The following is a 16,089-nucleotide window of genomic DNA, read 5'->3' on the forward strand; positions in this document are numbered from 1 at the left end:
TGACCGTAGATTGCAAATGGAATGGGGTTCCTAATTTGCATTAACATGGCTAACCCATGTTCGTCTTAAACTGCTCAAGATCCTGTCAGAACTGATAACTGATAAGAAAACTACGTAATATGGTCTTGAACATGCACGCTTGCAAGTCATAGCAACAACAGCCTCGACGGCCGGCGTTGCAGTCTCCAGGCCGTGCGGCGTGGGCCTTGTCCCTGTAACACTGAGAGATGGCCAATGAGCAAACGAAAAAGATGACGTATCTTAAGCGAGATGGCTGGCGAAGTAGACAAATCGATGTGCGCGTTTATTGTAGTGCAAAAGTAAGCCAAATGCAACCTTAATATGAAAAGTGGGGGGGGGGGGCAGTTAACATTGCTGCCCCCCACTTTGAAAAGTGGAGGGGCCATGGCCCCCCTGCCCCCCCCCCCCCCCCCGGTTGCTACGCTCATAATCTCACCTTTACTTGGTTGGGAGACAAATGGAGCGCCAGTGATGCGTTAACTGGTACTTAGGAAGAAGATATCATGAAATGAGACCAATCAAGTCACTAAAACTGGGCATCGAGATCTTGGCTCATGCCTCTACGCAGCCCCGGGATATGTGGAAAAGCCGTACTCAACGAGTGACACTGTGTTGGGAGGTTGTTAGTGTTTGTCCATTTCCTTCATCTGAGTCACCTTGAAATACCTTTGCGATAAAAAGAGATGCATGAGCAAGAATGCGGGGGAAAGCAAGCTTTTGTGTCACTGTGAGCTTTTTGCCCACATTTGGCATCAGGTGAAGCTCCCATTGTCCGACATCTGATGAGTATTAATTTAGTTACAGTTGAGTCTTACAGCTAATGTAATATTCTGACCAGACGGCTCCGGCTGCTGACGATGTCTCGTTTGACCTTGAAAGTGTATTTGCCTTTGCAAAGCGGCCTGAGCACGTGGAGAGGAACATTTTATACTGATTGTGAAGTCACGCATAATGTTTTGCCTTATTGCTGCCAGCAAACAAAAAAGCATTGGCTTGTAAAATTGGCCTTAGAAACCTCCAAAGATGAAGGTATGTTTCAGTGACCTAACGTGACCTTGGGCAAATTTGTGTTACAACACGTGATAAAGCGATAGTATCCTCACAGACGGCCGAATTTAGTACGTTGCTAATTATCCAAATTTTGCGGTCTTCGAAATGCTGGTTCTCGTCTGCCGAGGCTCAAGCGCATTCTTCCGCAAAGCTGGTTATCCAGCCCAGTGGCACAAACTTGGGAAGCAAGGGATTGTTCTGCCCGCGAGGATGTACTTGTACTTGTACTTGCATTCGAGCATGCACTATTGTGTAGACGGTGGTGAAGAAGCATCGCTTAAATGCGTCCGTCTCTTTGCCACATTCGCATGGGTACTGAGACACAGGTTCTGTCTTGTAGCATCGGTAGGCTTAATTACATCGCACATGGCAGCACACTGCCTGCAGCCGCCGACCTCTCGTCGGCCCGCCCCGTCCGCCGTCGGTCCGCAGACTCGATCCGCATGTTCAGCGGTAATGACGGCCAGCGTGGCAGTCCACGCCTGCCACTTCATCCCTCCCGCAGTTATCGCTGCTGCTGTGGCTGCATGCCATCAGGTAGCTCTCGGAGCCGGTGCAGTCGACGTCATCCATGTAGAAGTTTTCTGGCCCCCCGGCGCCGTACTCGGAGCAGCAGCGGCTTGCTCCCTCGCTGAAATATAGATGACGTGTTAAAGAGACTTAAGGCGACAATATTTGTCTCACAGTTGATCTGGTGATTTTTTACACATCGTCTTTCATGATGCTGGTTTGCTTTCTGCTTCGTTGTCTGGGGTGAGGGCTCGAACAGCTGAGGAAAATTCAGCTTCCCTGAAACCTTCATGGACATCTGGTAATCACTGCCTACCTAAAGAGAGTTATTGTTTGCGTTATTACATGGGACGTATAAGACCATATGGTCGTACCTACTTTTTCAGATGTGAAGGCTCATATGAAGTGTGTATCCCAAAGGCACCTTTCTCAAAACGTTCTCAAGCTTCAAGCACAACGTAAGTTCTGGTCTTTTCTTATGAAGAAAGCGTTCTTTAACGCGGTTGATAAGCCAGTCAAGTGGCTTTAGAAGCACAAAGCAAACACAGCAAGGTGATCATATTACAAGAAAAAAATGATATCAAATGATTGCTGAAAAGCTAGCAAACTCCTTGTGCTGTCAGTTGTTACTTTCCAGTGTGGTAGCCCTATATTAATATGTCTGCTAAATGGTAACAAAAGATTCTTGTTGAAGTAGACTTGTGATTCACTGATGGCCAGCGGCTGAGATCGAACACTTGTGACAACCACTCCATGTAACCATTCGCCTTGTTGCCCGCACTTCTCCCTCCGGTATCCGGACGGTGAGCACGGTAGGAAATTACGCCGGCCACAAACAACAATGCCGAGACGCAGTGCGACATATGTCGATATGTCTATAAGATGTGACAGATATAGCACGGCCGCACGAATCCGATGTGTTTCATCGCGCGAATGTTATACATAAACTTTAGCCCTTTCTTTTAAAAAGTTGGTGCCAATTTCAGCTATTGGTTTAAATATCCAAATTCAGCATGAGAAGACGAATCAGATCACACAAAAAGCGCAAAATGGCTAGAAATGGGCACATGCGGTTTTACCTTTGGACGGCAGAACCACATATTCATATATATATATATATATATATATATATATATATATATATATATATATATATATATATACATACAAGATTCTGCCGTCCAAAGGTAAAATCCCATATGCGCATCTCTGGCCATTTTGCGTTTTTTGTGTGATCTGATTCGTCTTCTCATGATGAGTTTGAATGTTTAAACCAACAGCTGAAATTGCCACCAACTTTGTAAAAGAAAGATTCGTGAAAATTTCGACTCATGGTTTAGATAACCGAATTCAACATGAGTAGACGAATCAGATGATGCAAAAAAGCAAGAGGGACAAAACTTGAAGTATGGTTTTTTTGGACGACGGAATTATACCGACCTTCATTTTTTCCAGACGTTCGCTTTTTTCTTACATTTTGTCCGGGGAACTCCAACGTACAGGTTTCCTGGAGCCTCATATAGAGATTTTCACTGGTGGGAAATTCGAGGGGATTTAATCTGGGCAGAACCTTGAACCACGCCTGATCTACACCCTTCACTAACGCTTCGCATGCTCATATACATGGCAGCCTTTGGCTCAGGGCGTTCTGTCTCAAACGCAGCACGATCGCGTTAAAAAAAACTTGACATCACCGGTACATACTTGAGGGTTGTTTTGAGATGGGGAAAGCATTCAATTTACATGTGTTATTGTTTTAAGACATTTAAGACATTTAAGGCAAGACACTACGTTTTATGATGAAACTGCATCATTTTGCGTTGATTGCTTTCGTTACGTCATACTAACTTTTTTAAGGATTTAATCCGAATCTTCTGGATGGATGGATTCGTGGGATCAGAGGTCACGCTAAGCGGTGCCTGTTGTGTAAACCCTGACCCCTACCATCCGATCGCGCAATCTCATGTCAACGGCAGGATTTGGTGGCGAAAGCTTAACGTGCCGCAATGCTCGGCACGGTCCGTCCAGCCCTCTGACGCCATCTGACCTTTATCGCGGTCGCTGCCACCGGCCGCAGGCCACATCGAGCGCCTAAAGCGACTTGAGCCCACCCCGCCAAGGGGAGGGGGGTCAGAAGGCAGCCGCTGTAACCAGCTGAGCCATCGGGACGGACAAAACTTACCTAATGCAATATAATCACGCCCTCAGCAAACCGGCATTTGTTTAAGTAGGAGAGAATATTTGTTGTGTGAATAAACTGTGTACATGCACATAATGAAGGCACATTTCTGGTGATTCCTCTTTAGTCGTTAAGGAAGATACGCTAATGCATGGTGCATTAGCACGGGCAATTAAATTGGCAATTTCAATCAAGAATGAGCAAGAAGCAAAGCTTAAGCTCGCGGGTTTAAGCACACCTTTTCAGGGAAGTCATTTTGACAAGCGGGACGTGTACTCAAACCTGGGCAGCGGGACAGGGCAGCTTTAGCATTTAAAATGTGTCAGCTCTAGTGCCGAGGTTAGTGTTGCACCCATTTAAGATTGAGGCCATGTCAGCTTGTCTTGAAAACCGCATTGTAACGCATCATATGTACCGCAGCACTCATCGCCGCAGATAAAGTTCGAACGCTCCAGACACTCAGTGTCAGGGTCATTGGAAGCCATTGGATGACGTCAGATCTTCCGAAACGGTTCCCTGGAGGCAAATGGTGGCACGCCCTGACCTGTGTCAGATTTAAGCTGCACCCTCCTGCAAAGCCTGTCTGTCTGGTAACTCACTGGTGAGAGCACAGGACCTTCCCGATGGCTCACGTGTGAGAGCACGTGAATTCTCCAGTAGCTCACTTGTGAGAGCACGGGACCCCTCCGGTAGCTTACTTGTGAGAGCGCAGGACCCCTCCAGTAGCTTATTTGTGAGAATACAGGACCTCTCCAGTAGCTCACTTGTGAGGGCACATGGCCACTCCGGCAGCTCACTTGCGAGAGCGCAGGACCCCTTCGGTAGCTCACTTGTGAGGGCATATGACCCCTCCGGTAGCTCACTTGCGAGAGCACAGGACCCCTTCAGTAGCTCACTTGTGAGAGCTTCGGACCCCTCCGGCCGCCGTCTCGCAGACGTGTGGTTTGGCGTCCATAAAACCGCGCTAGGCCCTTGCGCATGTCGACAGCTTGTGTTGAACTTTTTGGAGAGGCAGTGAGGTCAGCGACGTTTCGCTCCATCCCGCGCGTCATTTACGAAACGCCAGACGTTGACGTCGTTGGCGATGACACCGGTGTGCCGACACCTCCTACGCTTCCAGTTGTCCCCTTCCAGCTGCCCTTTACCTCCTCTTTCGGCACAAGGTGCTTTACTGTGGTCGCTGTCGTTGCAGCTGCATTAAGACACGTCAGATCTGATGTGCCCGGGTTCCAATGGTCCCAGGACCCACACTTACCGCACTTCCTGTGAGTGGTCTCAAGATCTTAGTAACTGGCGGGTAGACTCGGTCCACTGGGCTGAGATTTTTACGTTTCTGCTATGGCCTTGCTGTATACTTGCTGTATACTATGGACTTGCTGTATATCATCGAATATGAGAGGTGCTGGCATCTTGCATGTCTCATCTGATCTTCCCCACTGCCGGTACCAACTGCTCCCGTTGGTGCATCATCACCCTCCACATTTGTCATTACGGGTGGAGCCGGCCATAACCCATGTCCCCAGACGGCTCCGTGCCACTATTGGCAGTTTTAAGATATTTTAGTCGACCTGTAAAACCTTTAGTGACGAGCACTGCCGCGAGTTTTGGCGCTATCGCAGTTTTACAGCACCTTCGCTGAGGCTGGGCGGCACTTATTCCGTATAATGGCCCTGTGAAAGATCGTGGCCAGATTTCTTAGCACCTGTGGTAGCATTCAGCACCCGCTATCCACAGTGGCGAATGAGCCCCTGCCATGACTGGTCAGCCCGTTGCCACCCTCGATGGAATTCGTCCCGTTATCTGGCCTGATGGGGTTACCTTCGTCTTACATTTTTTGCTGCGGTCAGTGCCCGATGCGCTCTCAGAGAGCCCCCTTTCTCAGCTGCCCCAAGCAGACCAAACGCGCTTGGGGAATTCTGTGCGTCACTTGCAAAATGAACGCGGTGTTATCTCTGCACGCATAAGGCCGCTGAATTGAAAATGCTGAACCGTGGAACGACAGCCGTCCAGGATATGAGTCGGCAGGGCGTTGCACGCCTCACTGTTAGGCTGGTACATTGTTTGCCCCTGGCGTCCCAGAAGATAAGAGAGATTTTGTGGCTTGTAAAAGACTGTCAACTGGCCGTAAACGTCGGCGGACGGGCACGGTGCGACCGTGTCGTAACCATGCATTGCAGGTTAGACTCTTTCATAGGAACCAGTCCCCAAAGCGAAATATTTGTACTGACTATGCACTTGCGGGATAACAGCTAAACGACGTTGTGAAACAAAGATTGATTTGCATTGTGAAAAAGTATACGTTTTCATACAGTGCTCATGATCATTTGTGATTATTCTAAATGAATGACACATTTTAGTGATCTCGATGTTTCTAGTGTTCATGGCCACTCGTGGCCATGTGTGCTATATATATATATATATATATATATATATATATATATATATATATATATATATATATATATATATATATATATGCGTGTGTATACATATGCATTTTCTCCCCACAAGGTCGACTAAGCGGTGCCTCCTGGTATGATAAACATCACTTATAATGCAAAATCCTAGACTGTCCATGAAACAGGAACTCAAGACCTTTCTTGCGCATCAGGTTGGGCTTATGGTCTTCATAAGCTTTTGTTAGCAAACATGATATCAAAAACTGTGTTTAAAAACGTTCGACCACAAAAATGACGTCACAGTGTCAATCTTGTAGTTGGCACAGACCAATTAGGTTAAGAAATTAGGCATAATACTCACCTAAATCCCAATGATCGGCAGAGTACATCAGCACTGGCACCATTCCATCTGTCGTCGCAGACATAACCCCAGGCGCCGCCGAGGGGTCTGAGTTCAACCCGGCCGTGATCACAGGAAGCACCCCCAGCCAGCCGGTACTCATCTGAAAGGTCATCAGCACCAGCAAACCTTAATTTTTCACTCGGGATTCGCAGTGAATGCCGAGTAATTCAGTTGGAAAAAGTGAGTTTGAAGTGACCAAAGCTTGCGAAATAAATATTGAATCATTTTGAATCCTTGCGATATTGAGTCTTGCTTCGCGTAACTGAGCCTGAAGTCGTCCCGAACCCGTTGCCAACTAGTGCGGTCCCTTATTGTTGATATGAGCTCTGCAACTTATTATGGCAAATGCTGACCGCGTTCAGCGCCCACTTCTGCCAAGAGACGTCGCTTGCTTGTAGCGGTAGGCTCAAAACTGGAAAAGCAGTCTGTGCATAGGGGATATAGGGGAAAGAATATGCTTTGCTTAAGGCAGGGAAGGAATCGCATGAATGCATATTGCTCTACGCTGCGCACAGAGCAGGAAGAGCTGCGAAAAGTAGCCTAAGACTCGCTGCATTACAAAGTGAATCATGTTAAGCAAATTATTTGAGGCGTTTCGACCACCAGATAACGAACAAACTGGAAAATACGTTACATGCAAAACCCTCAGAAGCATTCTGCAACCAGTGGAAGCAGAATGAGGGGAAAGTGGTGCTTCTGACCAGTACAACACAATTTTTATAGGAATACTTCAGTAAAAGAAACCCCATGCAATCTGTTGCATACGTGTTATCATAGTCTACAGGAAATACACGTTGAATACATTGGCATTGCATGGTTTTCCAAACAGCTGTGGAAGTTTGAATGTTAAGTGGGTGTTTTCTGGATTGGAACCTAACACACACACACACACACACACACACACACACACACACACACACACACACACACACACCACACACACACACACACACACACACACACACACACACACACACACACACACACCACACACACACACACACACACACACACACACACACACACACACACACACACACACACACACACACACACACACACACACACACACACACACACACACACACACACAACACACACACACACCACACACACACACACCACACACACACACACACACCACACACACACACCACACACACACACACACACACACACACACACACACACACACACACACACACACACACACACAACACACACCACACACACACACACACACACACACACACACACACACACACACACACACACACACACACACACACACACACCACACACACACACACACACACACACACACACACACACACACACACACACACACACACACACACACACACACACACACACACACACACACACACAACACACACACCACACACACACACACACACACACACACACACACACACACACACACACACACACACACACACACACACACACACACACACACACACACACACACACACACACACACACACACATGCACACGAGCATGCACGCACGCACGCACTCACGCACGCACGCACTCACGCACGCACGTACGCACGCACGCACGAGCTAAATGAGAGCGATCTTGATTAAGGAAACGAGAAGCCTCCTCATGGATGGATGAATGAATGAAAAGATAATTGTAGGCGCCAATCGACCTGTGGTGTTAAATTAACGTCACAATAATTTACGTTATACTTATTTACGTTATACAATCGAGGTGCTCAATCGAACGACAGCATTAAACCACGTCGTTCGCATACTCAAGCTCTGTAAGAAAAGCGCATTTGCCCTCTCTGGGTCATCTCACTGCGAACGTTTCCACTTACAGCCTTTAATGGCAACAGCAGGACAGACGCGTTCCGTGCACGTGCCCGAGCTGCAGGTGATGTTGGAGCGGTGCAGAGAGCAGTCCTGTTCGAAGGTGCATGGTTCACCGACGTCCACAGCTGTAATCAGCCATACGTGAGTTGGGTGACTTCATCTGAGCTCATGGAACAAGGCACGGAAGAACAAAGGAATTTTAAAGCCTCGGAAGGTCAAAGGGCTTAGGGGTCGAAGGTACTGAAAACTTGGCTTTGCTGGTGCAGACACAAGTTTTTTTCAGTGCACTTAAGAGTTTTTTCAAGCTTTGCGACACATGAACGGCCACCTTTAGAACAAATCGTATCAGCAAACTGTCTCCCACTTCTTTCGTGCTGCAGTAAGCCTGAAATGGTACTTTTGAATCAATAGTTTCCATTTCAAGGCTGTCCACTTCCTTGTTCAGAGTTTTCTCTTCCACACTAAGCTCCTTCGATGTTCCGAAGCAGTTAGAGAAGCCTCTTGGTGGGCTCGGACTACCACAGCCTTAAACGTGAGATGGTCAGCCTCCTCACGAAATACCCTCGATTTCTGGGAAATCATTTAGCGACAGGCTCCTTCATAAACATCAGGATAACGTTGCTTAAATGTCGTGAGTCGACTGAAGCTTATCAGTTTCGTTGTGCCTCGTGTAGAGGCACAACTCGTGTTGTGCCTCTACACCGAGGGTGGGCAGGTCGGAACTGACAGTGTTCCGTATATATACATATATGCAGGGATCTATGGATCCTTTACCCATTTCTTATACATATTTATATATGTATATGTGTATATATATATGCATATATATATATATACATATATATATATATATATATATTTACGTATATGTATGAAATATATGATGTATATGAATATATATGTATATATCATACTACATATATATATATATACACATATAGGGATGGGTAAACGACCTCACCCGTGAAAACCTCTTATCGATAATAAATCCACTTCATTTAAGTGCGGAGGCCGGGCCTGACCTTGGCGACACTCCACGTTGTCTCGGTTCCAGGATCCTGGCCTGCAGCTGCAAAAGCCATGGGTGCACACAGAGAGCGTCGTTTCAATCTGCAACAGGGTGAAGACCATGGTAAGGAGTGGAGTAACACGCCTCCAACAAATTCTTACTACATAGCTGCTTGCTTGCGATGTCACCGGCACCGCCTCCTGCGCCGGTTCTGCGGTAAGATTATGGTGCCGGTTTCCAGTCGATCCACGTGCCACGTGGCAAGTGGCACGTGCAGCGTGACGTCAGCCGGATGTTCATAGAATTCACATGATCAGAGGTGCATGTTAAGCGGGGCTGCCACTGGCCCAGGCCGGGTGGCCGCTTGGGTTCCATTACGGGGAGTGCTTAACGGCGTGGCCCACGGGCGCGTGCAGAGATTTGGGCTCTGGGTCCCCCGAATTCTAGGGACAGTGAGCTAATCACATGCAGTTATAGTATGGTTGGTCAAATATTAACATTCCATTAAAAGCGGTTTGCCTTTTCGATACAAATTGTCTACCCCATTTTCACATGCAATCTGCGTTCACGAGTTCTCCAATATTTTTGTGGAACCCATACAAATCATGGTGAATCCCCTCAGTGCGATCCGTCCAGAACGATTCCATTGAGGACCAATTGAGTCTAGATAGTCCAATTATAAGCTTTCTAAAGTCAGCAGTTAATTTCATGAGTCCCGTAACGCTCGGTTTGTTCCGCATTTGGACTTAAATATGCAAAACAAAATTGCATCTGATGGTGATTTCTGGCTTCTGTTTCGGGACTTTGGCACGACGCATTCATTCGGCACGCCGCCGGCTCAGGACTAAATTTCCAGATATGTTTTTATCAGAGCTATGCAGCGCCACTGTCATCGGCGTGTAGCACTCGATGCAGAAATTCTGAAGAAACCATCTGTCGGCAGAAACGTCATGTCAGTGTCAGCGGACGCTGCCACCTGGTTCGGTTCGGAAAGACAGGCGGATACCCGCCAGATTGGAGAACAAGGCTCGATGAGGTAGTGCATGATGTTTCAGTTAATCTGGGCCGCCTGCTGGTCCACTAAGAACAGCATTATTTTTTCGTTTTTTTATATATGATGAGACAGGTGATCCATTGGTTAGTCCAGTGTTGCAGGGGCCGGATTTTGGCACAACCCATATCCGCGTAGTCCATGGCCGCTTTGTGGTACCGGCCTTGTCCACCAGATTCGATGAGGATCTGTTCACATCTTTTGCGTCGACCTTCAGCCAGTTGTTTAGATGACGGGATTTCCCTAGTTTTTGTGTGTTTAGATGATGACGTGCTTAACTTGTTAAAGGCTGCTTCTTCTCCGATCTCTTTTTCCGTCTTCGAATACTCTCCAGGATTTGCATGCCAATGACATGTAACTGCCACAGCCTTCGCGGCCGTCTTCCTTTCGATGACAATGCAAGAAGTGCACCAGAGTCTTGGTCCTCGCCTCGTGCTTGTCCACAGATAATTTAGCAGAAGGTCGACTCCACAGTCATAGGACCATTTTCACTTGCCCCCATAGCCCTGCCAGTATGTCCTACACTTGTCAAGGTCAATGAAAATACCGATTGCGGCGTCGTGGCCGGTGTGACTGGATGAGTCGGCTAGGCCCACGTTGTGTAAGTGAGTGTGGCCGCTTGTGATGCGACTCTAAATGAACAGGAGGTGCGGCCAATTTCAATAAGTATTACGTTCAGGCTCTTAGTTGTCCCTGACATTTTCCAGTGAATAGCTTCTAGCTCCCCTCAACCCATCATTGGGGCCGCGTGCCCTGGCCGACATGTTAGGTTAGCGTGCCGACTTGTGCTTGTCACGGGGTCCAGTAGATACGAATCAGGCAAACCATGAGATGGCTATGCCGCTATGCTAGCAAGCATACGAAGCATGCTAGGTGATATCAAAGTGTCCACTCTGCCTTATTTCCTTACCGCAGGGGTTTCCATTAAAAGGAATGTTGCACATTTTGATATGCTGAAGCAAGCATGAGGTATAATGTAATAAGCTCAGTTGCAACTATTAGTATACTTTTAAGTGGCAAAGCCTGCTCTCGGGAACACAACTTCTCTGTGTAGTAAATATGCTCCTGAATGCATCATTGTTTGATTATGTCGTCATATCTCACACAACATCGATTGAGAGTCAATTGAGGGCAAGTGTATCTGAAAATCGTGCTCACGAACGCCAGATATTAGTGATTCGACTACTATCTCTTCCCTGGGCTTCATCACCGCATGGCTAATGGAATGGTAAGATTTGAATGGTCATTTTGGTGTCATGGGTGCCCGGGTGACCTTGGAGTAGTCCTCCCGAAAAAGTCTGCGCAGGAGTGTAGCTCAGAAACTAGATCAGCCTTGGTCTTAGGAAGGGCAAGGCTGTGAACTGCACCAAATGCTCTTCAAGATGGCTATTTTAGTTCAAAATTTCATACAAATTTAGAACACACCCTTTTGCGTCGCCATGGTGGGCCGGTTTCTCGCTTCTCGTCACGACATCCGCAATAGCAGACATGAACGCAGCGGGCTTATTCCGGACTTCTCGGCCAGCTGAAAAGAAAACTGTTCGGACGTCGGAGACTGGGTCATTCGGGTGACCCAGACTGGGTCGCGCTGGCGACCCAGACGGGGTCACTCTGGCGACCCCGACTGGGTCACTCTGGCGACCCAGACTGGATCACTCGGGTGACCCAGACTGGATCACTCTGGCTACCCAGACTGGATCACTCTGGCGACCCAGACTGGATCACTCTGGCGACCCAGACTGGATCACTCTGGTGACCCAGACTGGGTCACTCTGGCGACCCAGACTGGGTCATCGGCGGCGTCCTCGCATTGGGTGACCGAATCGAAGACTCCGTTCGAATGCAGATGTCTGCCACGATCTTGATGCCATGTGTGCCATGTGATTTAGCGCCGATCCTAAGACAGGACCTGCTCTTCAATCTCCTGGGCAGCAACTGCACGGGAAGAGGCGGCCGACGTTGAGTTTGGATTAGCTTCTCTTGCCTGCTACACATGCGCGCTGACAGACTGCGTCGCCAGCTTACCAGCGTGAGAGCTGTCATCATCACGAACCTAGATATGGTTCAGGCATAAAACTCATTTTTGTAACTGGTTCTGATGCATCAGTATATATCACCTGTATGTCTCTGAGCATATTAGGCTCACCTGATAGTTTTTCACTCGACGTGCAGGGCTCATCTGACAGCTCTCACCCCATGAACAGGACTAACCTGACAGTTCTTACTCGACATGCAGGACTCACCTGATAGCCCTCACTCGACGTGCAGGACTCACCTAACAACTCTCTGTCGACGTAGAGGGCTCACCTGACAGCTCTCACTCGACGTGCAGGACTCACCTAACAGCTCTCTGTCGACGTAGAGGGCTCACCTGACAACTCTCTGTCGACGTAGAGGGCTCACCTGACAGCTCTCACTCGACGTGCAGGACTCACCTAACAGCTCTCTGTCGACGTAGAGGGCTCACCTGGCAGCTCTCTGTCGACGTAGAGGGCTCACCTGACAGCTCTCACTCGTCGTGCAGGCTTCCCCCAGACGAGGCATCTGTGCGCACTGCGCACGTGAGTATTGTCTGAGGCCTTCAGCGCACGTGCACGTGCCGTCGCTGCCGCAGACCGAGTCGGGTAGTACATCAGAGCAGTCGGTGTCGTTTATGCAAGGGTCGCCGAGCGCTCTCCCTGCCAGAAGAGGTCAACGTTCAGGCCGCGTCGGTGGCGACGGCGTCGCTCTCGAGCCCCCACCGCAGCGGCAGCACAGCATCACTGCCATGCCACCCAACCAGGTGCGAACGCTATGCCCGTGACGGGCGTGCCATCTGAGGTGCGTCCGAACATGGCAGAACGTGACAGGGCGGGCGAGAGCGAAATGACCGGCAGCCTGTCACTATCTGGAGGCCTACACTCGAAACGGTGAAGATGGCTTCAGCCCAACATCCTATCTCTCGTGCCTTATATGGATGGAAGGCCAAATACCGATCGTTATCCACGGCTTTTCCGCACGTCCTGAAATAGCCTGATGGACTGTGTTTATAGTAATGCATTGCGACGGGCCCCAGACCAGAAACAGATTATATATATATATATATATATATATATATATATATATATATATACAGTGAGTACAATTGCACCCTCTAGTAAATGGGAAGATTTCGTTGGGAATATTCGCATCAGACACCAAACAAAGCTATCGTGTCTTCTGCTTCTGATGACTGATCATGCAATGCATTTAGTCAGAGGCGAAACTGAGATTATGTTAGGTAATGCCAGGCGGGGTTAGGCAGCTTTTTTCAAGCTGTCGTCCATTAGCATGAACTCTGGCGGTATTATCACCAGATTATCGTATAATTTACTTACGGCGGTGGGTGTACCTTTACCGGAAGATGAGCTATCAATGCTTCGGTTTTTAACATAGGCACCACAATAATGAATAGCATGAATTGCCTTCAGAACTACAAAATGTTGCAGGAGCACTCAGGTAGTTTTACAGGGGCCTTTCTGGTTATAAGCTATGAAACATTTAAGCATCGAAATGCAAAATTTCAGGTGAGTACCCATAATGTGACCTGATATGAGCCTGTGTTTGAAATGGTAGCTATGTATTACGAGCGCGACCTGTCGCGCCGCGTGATCAATCACGTCATTACACCGTGTTCGTTGCGATGCTTTTTAAATGAGTTAGTGTCAATTAATAGCGTGCATGTGTTCACGCAAGCGTCAATGGCTGCATAGCGTTACATCTGCGACTAAATATCACAAACCACTGCGCAGAGGACTTCTGATAAGCCGATAGATTCGTGACCTGGCCTACGACAAGCACTCTGTTGCTCTTAACGTTCGCAAAATGTATCATCTGACATGCATTTACTTACCTAGTTTTGATATACCCAGCCTGGTCTGTTATTCGGCTGCTTAGATCACGCATACATTTCTAAAAATTCCGGATAACTTTTAGATCGGAATCGAACATCGAAACTATCAGCTCGATGCGATGAGCGTGGCCGACTTGATGTAAACTTAAGCGGCCGCAGGTCAATGAAATGTCCGCGAACAACGTGCCCAGGAAAGAAGCCACAATCCATGGCTGATAAGCGGCCCCCGTCGGCCGTCATTGTGGTGCCAACCACTGTCCGATCGGCCGAGGAAGCCATGGTGTCGGGGGGGGGGGGGGAGGGGGGATAAGCGGCCCCTGTCAGTCGTCATTGTGGTGCCAATCACTGCCCGATCGGCCGAGGAAGCCATGGTGTCGAGGGGGGGGGGGGGGAGGGGCGCGGAGGGTGACCGTCCGTTGCGTATGGACGCAGAAGTGAAGCAACCCAGGCATGCAGGTCTAAGCGCGCGAACGTTTCTTATTACCCTGTTAATGACACGGTCCGCTTTCAATATTATTTAAAGAAGCACACCATAAAATCATTGTCAGTCTATAGAATAGTCTATAGAGAAGTCATATATATATATATATATATATATATATATATATATATATATATATATAATAGTCTAGTTGTTCCCGCTAAAGTCGTCCCGAAGGAAACCGTGTGCACGGTGCATGGCACTTAAGAGGGGGATCGCATTAGCTGTGGATCATGAAAACTAGCTTAAAACCAACACAGTTCAGCATTTAACGAATTTGGGCGCCTGTTCGTGCCTATATAATTACATGGGGTGCGGTTGACAGCAGTCTGGATGTCCTGCAAGCGGTCCGACAGAGCCTCCGGTATGGAGGAGATTGCTGCTACAGACTTCTCGACGTCGTCCAGCCGGTGGGAGACTAAGCTCTGGGAGTTCTGCGCAGATTTGAGCAGAAGTATTGAGAGCGTGTTCTCCGCCTCCTGCATAGAGTCTAGCCGAGATGACACAGAGTCGAGGTGGGATGAAATTGAGCTCTGGGTCTCTTGTACTGAGCTCAGCCATGCGGAGATAGAGTCTGGTACCTCTTGCATTGAGTCCAACTTTGCGGATACAAGACCCTGGACCTCCTGCATTAAGTCCAACCTTGCGGATACAAGACCCTGGACCTCTTGCATTGAGTCCAACCTTGCGGAGACAAGACCCTGGACCTCTTGCATTGAGTCCAACTTCGCGGAGACAGATCCCTGAGCCTCTTGCACTGAGTCCAGCTTTGCGGAGACAGACCTCTGGACCTCTTGCAGGGACTCAAACCTTGCAGAGACAGAGCTCTGTGCCTCTTGTAGAGAGTCCAGCCGGGAGACAACGGATGCTAGTGTCTGCTTGATCTGGTCCAGGCCTTGAGCCAAGCTCTGGTGGGACGGATCGGCAGCGGCCCGCGCGGAGGACTCGTACAGTGTGGCCGGCCGCGTGAGCACCTGGTCCACAGCGGCGTCACCCGCGGCTGGGGCGGGCGACGCATCGCCCCTGGCCTGGCCGAGCGACAGGACCAACAGCAGCGGCAGCAGCATGGTGCGGCGAGGTCCGGTGACGCGGCACGACTGGGACCGGATACGGTGCGACGCTCATGCAAGGGGCAGCCCGCAGTGTTTATTATACGGCCCAACACGGCCGAGGACCTCCAGAGTCCAGACCTTCACCCTGTATATACAGACTCTCGCGGTGCCCGCGCCACGGCTGCCGCTTCGGAAGGCCCAGGACGAATGGAGATATTATG

The 16,089-nt window shown here is 48.8% G+C and overlaps 1 protein-coding gene across 1 annotated transcript; it reads right to left on the reverse strand.

Annotated features, from left to right (window-relative positions):
* Positions 1–8,386: 8,386 nt before the first annotated feature.
* Positions 8,387–15,883, reverse strand: LOC119109995 (uncharacterized). The gene is made up of 4 exons (XM_037233743.1): positions 15,124–15,883; positions 12,964–13,142; positions 9,427–9,514; positions 8,387–8,529 (listed from the first exon to the last, which is right to left on the reverse strand). Exons 1-4 carry the CDS (start codon positions 15,881–15,883, stop codon positions 8,387–8,389), a joined length of 1,170 nt encoding a protein of 389 aa, XP_037089638.1.
* Positions 15,884–16,089: the final 206 nt, after the last annotated feature.

Source organism: Pollicipes pollicipes, unplaced genomic scaffold (assembly GCF_011947565.3).
Source record: "Pollicipes pollicipes isolate AB1234 unplaced genomic scaffold, Ppol_2.1 Scaffold_7231;HRSCAF=8579_pilon_pilon_pilon, whole genome shotgun sequence".
Lineage (NCBI taxonomy): Eukaryota > Metazoa > Arthropoda > Thecostraca > Pollicipedomorpha > Pollicipedidae > Pollicipes > Pollicipes pollicipes.